Here is a 15,341-nt window from a genome sequence, read left to right on the forward strand (position 1 = left end):
CTATTCAACTTTGTTCAATATCACTGATTATGTTTCATGACTTTTTCAAGCCGTTTCTGAGATTTACATGGGTGTTTACGTGAAACCCTAGAGTGCAGACTGAAACGCTTAGAGTGGAGTGCAGCTTCGGATGTCGTTGAAAAAATATTTGTAGTTTGCCAGCATTGCCACAATTTTCGCTCTTCATGCTTCATTTTTGCATCAATAGATAGCTAATTTTGTGCTGGTCGTAGACAGTTGTCTGTTGAATCCAACAGACGTACATATTTGTTCACAGCCCCACGAAAGCGAGACATAGTCCAACTCTCGCCCCATAGAGACCAATGCAAATCTGGTGACAAATTCGTCAGAGAAAGCAAAAAGAACAAGATTTTGAAACTGCCGGTAGAGTCGTATTTCTGACCGCACAGAAATATAAAGGACATCTCTGGTTTCGGCAGAGTCTTGGGTCTCGGAAAATATCCTTATTTTTTGGATTGGACGTATAGTTTTGCGTCTAGGTCAACTTGTTTGAGGTGTGGATGCTAGGTAAATGTTCGTTTTTCTCTCTGCCTAGCTCGTTAGCCATCACAGCTGCGCCATCACCGTGGCAACCAAACAAACACGCACCAGGAAAGCAAAAGGAACACGTTTTCGAAACTGCAGGTAGAGTCGTATTTCTGACTGCACAGACATATAAAGAATATCTTTGGTTTAGTTGAGTCTTGGGTCTCGGAAAATACCCTTATTTTTTGGATTGGACATACAGTTTTGCGTCTCGGTTAACTTGTGTGAGGTGTGGATTCTAGCTACATTTCTGTTATTTTCTCGTATAATCGAGCTAGCGCGATGGCTCTCCATAACTAAAAACGGTTCGACTTTTTTTCCACAATCGACCAAATTGGCCAAACAAGGTATGTACATTGATCTTAAAGTGTACATAATCTAGCTAGATCGTTTTTATTTTAGCAAGTGTCACAGAAATCTGCAAAAATCGAGGCTCAAGACTGTCATAGCTGACCGTCACGAACAGCCAAAAACCGGGGCTGGGGCATGTGTTTGCTGCAGCTGGCATTAATCCTACGAACAAACGCTTCGTAACTGGAAAGTTTTTACTTTTAATTGACGATATTGAACACAGATGTTAAGTAAATTGTCTTTAATCTAAATATCTTCTCCGTTTTCAATTTGAAGCAGTAAATCTAACACAGTAGGAATTCTCCCACGACATCCATTCGCTCTGCTTTGACTAACAAATATGTTCTCAGTCCACCATACATTAGACGAGCTAATTTTCGAGCACTTTCGATACAAGATACAGGCCATGTTAGAGTTGAATTGTGTGGGCAATGTAGAACAGCAGACAGATTTGAAATATGATCTTTTGTTATGGCCATTCTAGTGACACTACGACTGTCATCATACGGCTAAACCAGGTCACATGGCTAGCTACGTTTTTCCAGACATAATATTCGTTACCTAGCTACAAACAAATGCTTCGTAACTGAAGAGTATTTACTTTTTATTGGCGATATTGACAACAGAGGTTAAGGAACTTGTCTTTAATCAAAAGATGGTCTCCGTTTTCAATTTGAAGCAGTAGATATGGCTTACTGTAGAAAGTCTCCCATTGCATCCTCTCTCTAGCTTAGCTTCGGCTACAGATGGAGACAATCACTATGCATGCATTATTCACGCCTACGGTGTTAATACAGTCTGTAAAAATACCACTTTGACACACTTGCAAGATGATCCGCTGGTTAGATGTAGCATGATCTTATTTACTACCCACAATAGTTAAACTTTTTTTGCAGCAGCATTTTAATCAGTTAGCTCCAGGTCCTCTCTAAAATACATTTCAGAGCAATTTGAAACCTGAGCAAATGACTTTCTACTAAATTTTCAAATTCTTCTGAATTATTTCTCTTTTTGCATTGTTCTTCTCTGTTCTGTAGTTTTATGCCTTCGTCCAGCTCCTGCCCCTTTCAAAAATACCTTTCGGGCGCTTTGAAGCTTCAGCTTATAACTTTCTTCAAAATTTTCACTATTTTCAGCTTTTTTAGCATGGTCAGCTATCCCCATTCAGGTTTTCGGCATTCTCACTGCTGTTTCGCAGGAACAGCCTTTTCTAGTTAGTTATGCGATTACTCAATAAGCGCGTTCTACATGATTCTTTTTATTAATCGTTGTATGCTCCACGGACAAAACTTGCACCATCATCCACCAATTACCACTTCTCTGAAAATGTTCAAAACATATCCAAACATTCAATGTTAAAGCACATGAAAAGGAGTGCCTTTGATAGGCATACTAAATGTCCACACTGCCTCTTTTGTGTGACTCACACATTTCTTGACATTCATTTCAGCTTGCGGGTATTTTCTCATTTCTGTATTTTCTGCAATTTAAGAAAAATAATTTCATCTTTCAGCATTCCAACGCATTTTCAGCAGGAAATGCCTTTCTAGTTTGCATGCATTAATTTAACTACTATTTTTAACTTGTTAAAATTTGGCTAAAATATGCTATTTCTAATTGTTTTAAAATGTCCTTGATTTCTGGAAATCGGGACCCCCCCCGGGGGGGGGGGGTCACTGCTCTATAGGACTAAAGATCATTCCAGTTAATTCCCTTAATTGGTTTTTCAAAATAGTTTAATTCACTCTTAAGTATTCTTAGTTGATCCGGCTTTCTAACAGTAGAGAAGTTAAACCTGTTCTTAGAAAGCTTTCTGGCTGTGTCAGATTATGATCAGACAGCCCAGTAACCATATTGAATGATTTAGTCACTCTCTCTGGTTTATTACTGAACACTAAATCAATCTGTGTTTTAGAGAAACAAGTCACCCTGGTTGGCCCTTTAACCAGGGCCAACTAATTCTTGTTGTCCAACTAGTTGGACAACAAGAGGGCAAAACTACTTCCTGTTTGGCCAGCAAAAATACGCTGAATGGGTTTTTGAACTCAGCGTAAGGTTACAAGTCATCCTCTGCTACACACCAACTGTTGAGATTTCATGAATATAAAAGGGCAGAGTATTAGCTTTGGTCAGCTTTGGGACAAAGGTTAAGAAACGGTTGACATTTCAAGGTGAAATTGCATGAAATTGCGTATGGTACTTAAGAATGATCATCCTGTTTAACTAAACGGATAATCAAAATTATGACAGAGACTGAATTTGAACCTATAGCCTTGCACTTTGGAGTACACTGTCTCAACCCACTGAGCTATTCTCAGTGTTGGGAAATTCAATGGTCAATTACTGTATAAAAAAAGGAAGCCGTTTTTCCTGTGGCACACAGATTCGGACAAAGTTTTAACAGCTGTAATTCAGTGATCTTTTGAGATATCAAGGTGAAATTGCGCATGGTACTTCAGAATGAATATTGAAGCCAATTTTTCAAGCCAAAGTTTGAAAAACCATCAATCAAAATTATATTTATTAACATAAAGATATTGTGGCAATGTGGACATTTACATAAATACACTTCTTTCAGCCATTTTGCATTGCATTCCTTATTCAATTTGACCCTATAGGAACACATGTATTCTACAAATCTGTAACACGAGGAGAATCGTTTTGGAGGTTGTACCAAATTTGGACAGTACAGCATCTATCATGACGGACTTTATGGGTCCTTGAGGCTTTTTTGTTCCCCATGAGAAATAAGGCATGTATACCAAATTTCAGAAGAATTGGAGCAATGCCTTCACTTTGAAAATGAGACGGAGGAATCCTAATTATTATAATAATGTGGTTGTGTAGCCTTGCCTTGTTGGTGTCCCTACAGTCAGGAGGTACATGAAAACCTAGCAACAGAAACACAGCGTCCACTGAAACAGAGGATTCACCTTGAGTTGCACAGTAGTATCGAATTAATAAGCTGCCAAGCCAAAGAAAACGAAAAGCAGTTTAAACAATATTGACAAGAGGATTAAAATGGTGGGAATCTGATGCTGATACTGAAACATCTGAACCCTAGGGAGACCATTCCAGCTTTTTTGATAAGCTGTAAGATTGTATAGATCTAGGGGCCTTCAGAGTGCTTTGACAGACTCCATGCCGGGTTCATAGTTGTTCATGTGATTCTGTTTAATTAGATTGAAAGAAATGGAGAGTACATTATTTCTTTATTTAGGGAGTCAGATGGCTGAGCAGTGAGGGAGTCGGGCTAGTAATCTGAAGATTGCCAGTTCGATTCCCAGCCGTGCCAAATGATGTTGTGTCCTTGGGCAAGGCACTTCACCCTACTTGCTTTGGGGGGAATGTCCCTGTACGTACTGTAAATCGCTCTGGATAATAGCGTCTGCTAAATGTAAGGTGCTTCCCACCTTCCTTTGTCTTGTCTACTAGTGTGCTTTGATGAGGTTAAGATATGTCAGAATATGACTTTTAGAAGCTGGCACACAAGCCCAGTAAAGGCTGCGCTCTATCTTCTTATTGATCATGCACTGCACAGACACTTCCAAAACATACATGGTTTTCAACCATTTAGCTGCTCAATATTTTAATACATGTGTAACCGGGTAGCTCTAGGATCCAGGAGCATGGCTGGCGCTTCCTTAAAGGCCATATGTACGGTGGCCCTGAAGTGCAAATCACAACAGCAAATCATAAAACACAACGCCAAATAGGAAAACACAACAACAAATCAAAAGCACAACGCCAAATAGGAAAACACAGCGCCAAAAAGGAAAACACAACGCAAAATCAAAAAGCACAACGACATTGTAGGGTTTTCCAATAAAAATCTTCCTACACTGGAGCCTATGGTTGACGCGTGTTCTTTGTTCTAAAGAGAAAAAATGTTCCACCGGAGTTGTCTTTGCCGATTTATTTTTTGACACTTTTCATCTTAACACGTTGACACAACACGGTCAGAAAAACCGTGAGACTCCTAGTTTTTTTGAGCCATACGAAAACATATATACCACCCAGCTACGGCAGCGCAATTAGCCCAAAAACAATTCCCTTAAAGTTACAGGCACCAATTACATCAATAAAATATCAATGAAGGTAAATAGCAATTATCAAATATGAACCCAACACTAAATATGAATAAATCAACAATCATGAATAATTGTGTTCCAAAAACATTAAATAGGCATATGGCACCTACATTACCGGCCTCTAATTGTTCTAATAATGCGGCAACTTAGAGCAATTACCACTTCTCTGAAAATGTTCAAAGAATATCAAGAACAGACAATTCACATATCCAAACATTCAATGTTTAAGCACATGAAAAGGAGTGCCTTTGATAGGCATACTAAATGTCTAATGTCCTTCAATTAAATTTAGAAACAAAGGAAATGAAGTCCACTGGCAATCCATCTTCAAACGAAGCCTGGAGAGAAAGATAGAAAAAAGAGGAAAGAGACAAAGAAAAAGAGCCAGAGGTTGCTAGCACATGGCTCATCGTTGGGGCTCAGTCTTTACCACTGGCTCGGTTGGATTCCAAAAGCAGACAGATCTTTGTGTTGGGTCTGTCCAAAACATTGGTCTTTGTCTTTATCCGTACTCTGCGAACAAGACCTTTGTGGTCTGGAACTGTCTCGACGATCTTTCCCATAATCCATGAATTCCTTGGCGCACAGTCATCTACAAGAAGAACAAAGTCTCCTTTCGCGAAATTTCTTGAAGCTGTGGCCCAGCGCTGGCGCTCCTGGAGTTGAGGTAAGTATTCTTTTATCCATCTTTTCCAGAATAGATTGGACATATATTGCACCTGCTTCCATCTACGCCATGTGTAGAGGTCATCCTGGTTGAACAATCCTGGAGGTAAGGACGGCTTTGTTTTCAGTAACAGGAGATGATTTGGCGTCAACGCCTCCAAATCATTTAGATCACTTGAGGCTTTTGTGATAGGTCGGCTGTTGATGATCGACTCTGCTTCGCACAGGACTGTATGAAGGCCTTCTTCTTCAAGGACTTGCTATCTCACAGTGGAGTTCAGCACTTTCCTTATGGATCTTATCAACCGTTCCCACGCTCCACCATGATGTGAAGCGGCAGGAGGATTGAATGACCACTTGATCCCATGTTGGTGGAACAGATGCTGAAACTGTGAGGAGTTCCAGTCGGCAACGGCCGCCTTCAGCTCGTGGTTTGCTCCAACAAAATTTGTCCCATTATCCAAACGAATCTCTTTCACTTGTCCTAGTCGTGCTATGAAGCGCCTGAGTGCATTTATGCACGAATCTGTGTCTAATGATGAGGCAAGCTCAATATGCACTGCATGCACGGCTAAACAGGTGAATATGACTCCATATATTTTTATGAGGCTTCGTCCACGTTCACCTCAAATGGTCCAAAGTAATCCACACCGACTCTTGTGAAGGGTGGGTCATCCGGCAGTACTCGCTCTTGTGGGAGGTCAGCCATTAGGTGTTTTCCAACCTTTCCATGTAAGCGGCGACAGGTCACACACTTTCCAAACTTCTGACGCAATTCGGAGAGCGTGTGATTGCGCCCTCCATGCCCAGTGTCTTCAAGGATCTGTTGGAGAACCAGATTGGTTATGTGGAAGTCTCTTGACAAGATGACAGGCTGCTTGCTGCTCTCTGGCATAGCTGCACGACTCAGCCTTCCACCAAGGCGCAGCAGGCCGTCTTGAAGTATGGGATTTAACTTATACAAGAGGCTGCTGCGTTTCACATTCTGTCCTTTGAACAGAGAGGACATTTCTTCAAGAATTCATCCACTCTTTGACCTCTATAGGCGCAGTCAGCCGGGTTCTTGTCAGTGCCAACATGTCTCCATTGTTCCACATCAGAGCCTTTCAGGATAGCTGAAGTTCTGTTCGCCACAAACGTGCGGAAACGTGTCGTCTCATTTTGAAGATATCTCAGCACCACCGTACTGTCAGTCCAGAACATTGATTGTTCAAGATCTAGTTGAAGCTCTCTTCTCAGGACACCGTCCATTTTCACGGCTACTGTGGCAGCGGTCAACTCCATCCATTCAGACCTCCTACCATTCCATGGAATGGTAGGAGGTCTGAGAGGTGCCACTCTGGACTTGCCCATCATGAATGCACAATGCAGTTTGTTACTTGCGCTCCGCATGAGAAGGTAACTGACTGATCCATAAGCATACTCACTTGCATCAGCAAAGTGATGTAGCTGTGCAAACCCATATTCGCCAAATCCTTCAGGCTTCAGACATCTCTGAAATGAGAAGTTCTCCAAAGTAGGAAGACTTGTTAACCAGTCGGTCCACCGTTTCTTGATGTGTTCAGGTAAGTCGTCATTCATATGGGGGTCAGGTGGCTGAGCGGTGAGGGAATCGGGCTAGTAATCCGAAGGTTGCCAGTTCGATTCCCGGTCATGCCAACTGACGTTGTGTCCTTGGGCAAGGCACTTCACCCTACTTGCCTCGGGGGAATGTCCCTGTACTTACTGTAAGTCGCTCTGGATAAGAGCGTCTACTAAATGTAAATGTAAATTCCTGATGCATTTCCGCCTTAAGCTCTGTGTTCGCTGCTCGGCCATGATCCGATTGTTTGGCATGTTGACCATCCTGTTCTTGAGAGGCAAACATATGATGTAGTGGCCGTCGACACGTTTTGCAGAATCCATTACCATGTCCATGAACTGATGGTCTTCTCGGGACATTTCCACTTCGTGTTTCCCTTCCTCCGGGAAATCCATCTGAAACTGTTGAAGCCACAAGTTCTCCAGACTGGCCACTGAAATGCGGTTTGCCATGGTCTTGGTTGGTGTTCTTTTATCTGTGTGACTGCAGCTTTCTCTTATAGGTCCATTTACAGTCCAGCCGAGTTTGTTTTTTACAGCGTATGGTCCATTACCAATACTGCTCACCACCTCCCATGGCTCCATAGCTTTAGGCACATTTGCTCCAATGAGAAATCCAATGTCAGCTTCAATCTGAGGCAGTTTTATTTCTTTGAGGTAAGACCACCTTTCGAGATCCTTTTGATGGGGTATGTTTTCTTTACCTACGGGTATTGTCTTTTGCGTGAAAGCATCTGGAAGATCAATGAACTCGTCACCTGACAGACTGCTGACCTCCAGGCCGGACACCACGTAAGTACTGACAGGTTTCTCTTCGTTCATGGTTCTCAGCAGTATGTCGGTCTTCCGTCCACTGAGCTTCAATTTGTTCATCAGTGTCTCGGTACAAAACGTGGCTGAGCTACCGGGGTCCATGAAGGCATACGTCTGCAGCACCGCACTTCCCATCTTGGCCTTGATTTGGACAGGAACTATTGCAAGTATACAGTCATCTTCCCCGGCCCCAGTCAACTCACAACCCTCTGGCTGTGCACAGACAAATGCACTCAATAATGTCTGACTGTCACAGTTGTCCCTCTTCTTTTCTGCATCAGTGACACTGTCCTTTCTCTTGATGTGCAGCAGTGTAGGATGAGTCAAGGAACACACCTTACAGCTCACCTTTCCTTTACAGAATTTACTCATGGCCATGCTTCAGACAGCTAAAACAAAGTCCTTTGCTTCTCAAGAATTCTATTTTTTCTTTGTGTTGCTTGCCTTTAAGCTTACTACATGTCTCTATTGCATGCTCACCTTTACAGAAAAGACACGCTGGTGCCATTTGTGAGTCAGGATCTGTGTGCTCAACTGAGCCTGTGTCTCTTTGATTTGTCCATCTGTATGGCACTTGTGGTGAATGACTTCTTGATTATGCCTCTTGTCTGTTCTTTGTTATAATTTGTTTTAGGTGGGGGTGTTTTAGTTGCAGTGCTATCTTTTATGTCACCAAATACTGGGTGAAGTGCAATTCTAGTCTGTTTGCTAATGAACTCAACTAAATCTTTAAATTTGACTCTTCTGTCACATCGCTCTTGTATGCCACACGCGACACTTCTCCACCTTTCACGCAACTTGAATGGAAGCTTTGCTACAATAGCCTTCAAGTTTGCAACATTATCTAGTTCTTCCATGTAACTCACTTCATCCATGGTGTTGCAGCAGGCTGTTAGGAAGAGTGAGAAGGCATTCAAAGCCTCAGAATCCTCTGGTCTGATAGGTATCCAGTTTAACACTTTGTTCATGTCTATGGCGATTTTATAGTCATTTCCAAAATGCTCTTTGAGTAGTTGCTTGGCCCTGTGGTATCCTGCATCTGATTTCCTGTGAAGGCAACTCTTTATCAGCTCTTTGGGCTGTCCGCTAGTGAACTGTTCTAAAAAGTAGAAACGGTCTTTGAAGCTTTCAGTGCGGGATTCTTCTTCTCTGTTGCTTCACCATTAACTCTGTTATGATGTTCTGGCGCGTCATAACACTGCAGAGCGTTTCCACGGTGTAGTCATCTGTAATTAAATTGACACTATTCTGTTGCACAGCAGTAGACTGGGGTTGAAGTGGCCTGAATTCACCATGTCCATTTTCCTGTTTGTTAACTGGATTTTGGCCCACAGGTAGGCCCAATGGTAAATATCCAGACTCAATGGTCATTCCCCCTACAGGACTTACTTGTGATACGCGCTCATTTTCGTACATTTCCAAAACTTTGAGTTTAGCATCAGAGGCTGCAATAGCCATTTGCAGTTCTAGAGTTTCTCTTTTTGTTTTTAATTCAGCCTCCTGACGTTCAATATCTTGCCTTTGTTTCAAAGCTGCAGCCTGTGCGAGTAATGTGGCTCTCTCTATTTCAGCTTTGAGGCACACTGAGGATGTGCTGGACACTTTACTTCCGTTAGCTGACCCACGCTTTCTGCTACTACTGCTTTTAGCAACGGACACCATTGACACACTGTCTGCTGGCTGAATGGTTGCGTCACATTCTTTAGCTTGTTTCGCGCGCTCTTCAGCTGCATTTATCCACGTTTCCACATCTTGCATGAATCCACGAATTTGCATTACTTTAGGCTCATACCATGAACTCTGATCGATTTCTAATTCTACACCATGCCATACATGTTAAATCATCATTTATTTTGCACAATTCTTCTATGGAATCTTGATAATCCAGAAGTAATTTTTGTTTAACTCTTCTAACGTTGGCATCGTCTTCCATCAGCCGTTCAAGCTCGTTAGCTTGGCTAGTTAGAGGACCTAGTTTAGCTTTTCTAGATTGAGTTAATCTATGCACATTTTCCTCGATAGCCTCCTCAGTCATTTTACGTTCTCTTTTTTTACAAGCTAGCTCTTCGTATTCTTCTTGCATAATAGCAACTTTCCAAAATTATCCAGGCTAATTTTTACTAGTGTTTTGCTAACAAGGCTAATTTCCGTTGCCTTTGTGCTGCTTTCCTTTAGCTTCCACAATGCGCCATTTTCCACAACATACCTTGTAGAACGTTGTCCGTCAAAGCAGTCCACAGTTTCCACAATCCTTGTCCTTTCCAAAGTCCAGTTTTCCACACGGAGATGAAAAGGGTTTTTCTGACTAAATGTAGGGTTTTCCAATAAAACTCTTCCTACACTGGAGCCTATGGTTGACGCGTGTTCTATGTTCTAAAGAGAAAAAATGTTCCACCGGAGTTGTCTTTGACGATTTATTTGTTTACACTTTTCATCTTAACACGTTGACACAACACGGTCAGAAAAACCGCGAGACTCCTAGTTTTTTTTGAGCCATACGAAAACATATATACCACCCAGCTACGGCAGCGCAATTAGCCCAAAAACAATTCCCTTAAAGTTACAGGCACCAATTACATCAATAAAATATCAATGAAGGTAAATAGCAATTATCAAATATGAACCCAACACTAAATATGAATAAATCAACAATCATGAATAATTGCATTCCAAAAACATTAAATAGGCATATGGCACCTACAGACATTAACTTCTGACGGAAAAGGTAGGGCCTATCTAGCAGAGGACGGACCCTCTTGATTGGACAGACGGACTGTGTCTTTTAACAGGAAGGAGAACGCCTATTTTGAAAACATAAATCCCTCGAAGATACTTTCACTATTTTTAAGAATGATTTTGATGCAAGGCATACATACCACGTGATAGTTGATATGTTGTCAACCAATCACAACATCAGGATGAATATAAGCACTTGAAGTCACGTTTGTCAAATTAGTTCTAGTTATTGGTGTTGGCATACAAAGTTAGTCTTCTCTTATTAGCGTAGTTAGTGATTAGAGCTAGCAACAATGAATTGCAGATTAAGGGTTCCTATCGTCCAGCCTATTGTTATAGATTAATCATGTAATACATGAATGTTAATAAAGTATGAGACATATACATGATGCAACTAACCCTAACTAACCAATTGATATTATGTGTTGGTATACCGAAAATGTCAGTAAATCGAGATGGTGCTGTTGTCCCGTCGAAAACCATTCAAACAGGTGCTGTTCGTGTTTTTCACCACTCCTTCCTGTTAAAAGTCGGTCTGTCCAATCAGGAGGGTCCATCTTCAGCTAGATAGGCCCTACTTTTTCCGTCAGAAGTTAATGTTGTTGTGTTTTCCTATTTGCCGTTGTGTTTTGCACTTCATGGCCACCGTACATATGGCAGGTTAAACATTACTGTTGATTAATGGGTACATGAAGCACTCAAGATATGTATATCATTTAAAATATCTCCAAATGGTGTTAAAGACCAGTTTTTGTCGTTTTTGGTGTTAGCATTGGCATATTAGCTCAATTCGGCAATGACGTCATGTTGGGAGTCGTGGAGGAGAGTAGCCTCAGACTAGTACTAGAACTATGGCGACTGACTGGGATGAAGAAGTGGTGGCAAAAAACACTGATGTGTATGATGTATAAATTTGAACCAAGTAGATATGAGAGGGCAAATGAGGAATTGCCGAGACCTGATGGCCGTCAAAGCCAATTAAATGGATGGTCCGAGGAGAATGAGTGGAGAATTGAAGTGTCCTGGTGAGTTGCTATCATTTAGCAACGCAGCAACGAGCTCTGGAGCTAGTCTACGAACAGCAGTGCACATATACAATTTTTTTTTACTGTCAGTGAATAGCACCAAGTGAAAGTCAACGTTTTCTTTATATCTAGTGACAGTGATCCTGACATTAACTTTTTGAGGCACTTTCGTTTACCACATCCGGGTAAAGATTGTGCCTTTGACCAACGAAGATGAGCTGTAATATTATACAAATGTTAACAATTGAGGTGTTATAAAAATGTTTATTTGTTACATTAAACATTTACACAATTTCTGCAGAATGAAGCAGTTTCTGTTATGTACTGTATTGCAGCTTCGTCCCAATATCTCTACAGACCGTGCAGCTAATTTAATGCTCAACACTTGAACGGGGGCTTAATTGAAAGAGGAATTGCGTCTTCTCAGTTACACTATCAGGGCTTGGGAATACTGTGACTTGCTAAAGTAGGCAAATGGCTAGTAGAATTTCATGATAATTTCAGTCATTCAAACAGCTGCAAGACCCAGTGAAATGTAAAATTATATTCAGCTAGCAAACTAACGTTAGCTAGCATCGCTAACGCTAACTGAACTTCAGTAGGCTATCCTCAGTATTTGCAAGCTGGCCAGTGCAAGTAACATTGCATTTTATTTTGTTTGAGTTAAAACGAGTCCAGTGGGGCAAGTACATTTCTCTTCCACATGCCCTACAAAAAAAATCCACTTGTCCCAGACAATCATGTCATTCGCTGTAGTTCAGATAAGTAGACTACTACTGGTAAACTTATCTAAACTCCTCCAAAAAAGTTTGGAAAGGTTATTTCGGTCGATTATTCCTCCCCTTCAATAATACCAATTGGTATTGTATTTTATATTGTTGGAAAGCCTGATTAGTCACCTTTACAACTAGGTACAACTTGTAAGGATCGTGCATTCGTGGAATGAGCAACACAGCTAACCGTGTGGGTAGCGGCCCAAATTTTTGGGAGAGAATTGGGCTAGTAATCAGAAGGTTGCTGGTTCGATTCCTGGCCGTGTCAATCAGAATCAGAATGGGATTTATTCGTCATGAAAGTTTGCACAGACAAGGAATTTGCTTTGGCAGGAAGGTGTATACAATAAACATATACCTAAAATTTAAATATGTGGACTATCTATACTAAGGGTACATAAACTAGCACTACTAAGTGGGATTAGAATAGAATTAAATATACAATAAAATATAAGTTGCCGTAAAGAATATAAGTTGCCGTAAACACAAATGACGTTGTGTCCTTGGGCAAGGCACTTCGCCCTACTTGCCTCGGGGGAATGTCCCTGTACTTACTGTAAGTCGCTCTGGATAAGAGCGTCTGCTAAATTACTAAATGTAAATGTATTTATTTAAACAAGTTTAAAGCTCATGATTCATAGCCTACCCGATGTTTCTGGTTGGACTTGGGCCTCTGTTGACGTGTCTGGCTCTGGCACATGCGTTCTTTTAGTAACTTTCTGAAGCCAGGCTAACATAACGACTTACAAACTCTGAAACTTGACACACCTTTTTAGTTTCTAGGTTTTCAGCAGTGAAACATCTGTTATGCACTTACGCAGGCATCAGACAGCTTTTTCGAACTAGCGTCTGTGGAGATGCGAACTTCTGATAGAGTGAGCCGACTGCTTGCCTTTACGTGAATCGTCAAGATCTGAGGTTAGTCACGTAGTGCTAGTGCCCTCTGGGTAGTGTACAGGGCCGGGGTGGGTAATCGAGAGAATCGGGAGAGTTCCCGGTTGGCCGCTTCACTTTTGGGCCGGTCGAGGATTTTGTTGTTGTTGACATTTGTCACGTTAGTCTATCTTCTCTTAACCCTTGTGCTGCCTTCGGGTCACATGACCCAAAGGTTCATAACGAACCACCGTTGTGTTTACCCAATTTTACCCAATACAAAAACAAATAAAAATAATTTTCTTTTAACCATTGCAATGTGGGGGGTCTGAGACAGCCTGACAGTTAAAAGAAAATGCTTCACTTTGTTTTTGTAGGAGGTAAATTTGTCGCAATACGACGGTGGGTCACAATGACTGATGGGTCAGAATGACCCGAAGATAACACAAGGGTTAAAGTAGGCTCCACATGTTCCGCATTCTGACACCTCAGCCTCAGCATGGGTTGTACCATGTGAGGGAGTTCTCCCCTCCCAAATAGAGTTGGTTGGGTCCATAGCCCGTCTTTTCCAAAAAGTTTTCCCAGATCGGCTACCGATAGCTAGGACGGCTCTACCGTAACGATACGCGTCAGGGAGGATGGATGGGAGCAGGGCCTGAGTGATGGCATCGCTAGACAAGGTTTTACCAATTGAAAAACGTCTGTTTATTTTACATAAAGTTCAAAAAACTATTTTGCGGTCAAATAATGGCCAAAACATTTCTGTGCGTGCTCGCATTAACTGTAGAAGTCCCTATCTTGCATCACATCAAACCCATACGCCCTAGGTTGGGGCAAAGCTCCTAATGTTTACAACGTCTGGCTCCGTGCCTGATTAACACTTGGATCGTTAAGCAGTCTCAAAAATGGTATCAATATAAAAAATAATACAATCCCTTTCTGTAATCATGATACCCCCCAGAAATGTTCACTGCACCCCCAGTCAAAGCAGGCTGCATCCGGCACTGTTTGGTATACAAAAAAAAGGGCCGGTCTTGGGCCTGAAACTCCCGGGCTGAAAAGTGGCCCCACGCCGGCCCTGGTAGTGTAGTTTATGTAACGTTAGGGTCATTACCAATCTCTCTGACACCGACGCTTTCTCTGTCAGTGGTAGAGTACCGGGCCGGCTACATGCGAGAAGTAGCGGTACGCAAGAAAAGGTGCCGGTACGCAACAAAAGGTGCCGGTATGCTTAAGGGTAAAATGTAGAGGTGCCGGTACTGCGTACTGGTGAGTACCGGCCCACTTCGAGAACTGTACACAAGCATACATTCAAACACACAATTACAACAACATGCAAACACACCCATTGTGTCCTTACCCTGACGGTGGTCCTGCTGTCAAATGTGAAGGACTTAATCTGTCCATTCTCCAGAAACACCTTCAACACATTTGGTATGAGGAGCAATGAGTCGTCCTTAAGCATTGTCTGGGAGAGAGAGAGATCAGGGTAAATGGTATGCTGGGGGGACATGCAGAGCGAAGTTCAGTAGACTCCATCTAAAAGCAGTTGAGAGGCTAACGTTTCCCCCACAGACCACAGAGCAAATACCCAGATTGAACCTGCAGGGAGAAACTGAAGAGGAAACAAAACTCAGCTTTAGGAGCCTCAAGTGAATACATTGTGTCGACTTCAAAAGAGCAATTATTCAATTTCGGCATGCACCCTCTTAGTAAGCAGTCTTAGTACAATTGGGTTCAATTTATTTTCTTAAATACTCATCTAAAAAGTTATATGTACAGCCAACCGGTTTATACCCCGATTTAAAAATGTTATTTTGGATGTGAGGCTTGTATTTCAATGCGGCTTATAGCACGTTTAACAAACAACAGTAGAAACACATTTT

At 41.8% G+C, this 15,341-nt stretch overlaps 1 protein-coding gene across 1 annotated transcript in view; it reads right to left on the reverse strand.

Moving 5' to 3' along the window:
- Positions 1-14,923, reverse strand: part of frmpd3 (FERM and PDZ domain containing 3) — a 73,718-nt gene extending 58,795 nt beyond the window's left edge. Inside the window, exon 1 of the mRNA XM_067247751.1 lies at positions 14,816-14,923. Coding sequence (XP_067103852.1) covers positions 14,816-14,920 — 105 coding nt within the window. The 5' untranslated portion in view covers positions 14,921-14,923. The remainder of the gene's footprint in view (positions 1-14,815) is intronic.
- Between the last annotated feature and the right edge of the window lie 418 nt (positions 14,924-15,341).

The sequence above is a fragment of the Osmerus mordax genome, chromosome 12 (assembly GCF_038355195.1).
Source record: "Osmerus mordax isolate fOsmMor3 chromosome 12, fOsmMor3.pri, whole genome shotgun sequence".
Lineage (NCBI taxonomy): Eukaryota > Metazoa > Chordata > Actinopteri > Osmeriformes > Osmeridae > Osmerus > Osmerus mordax.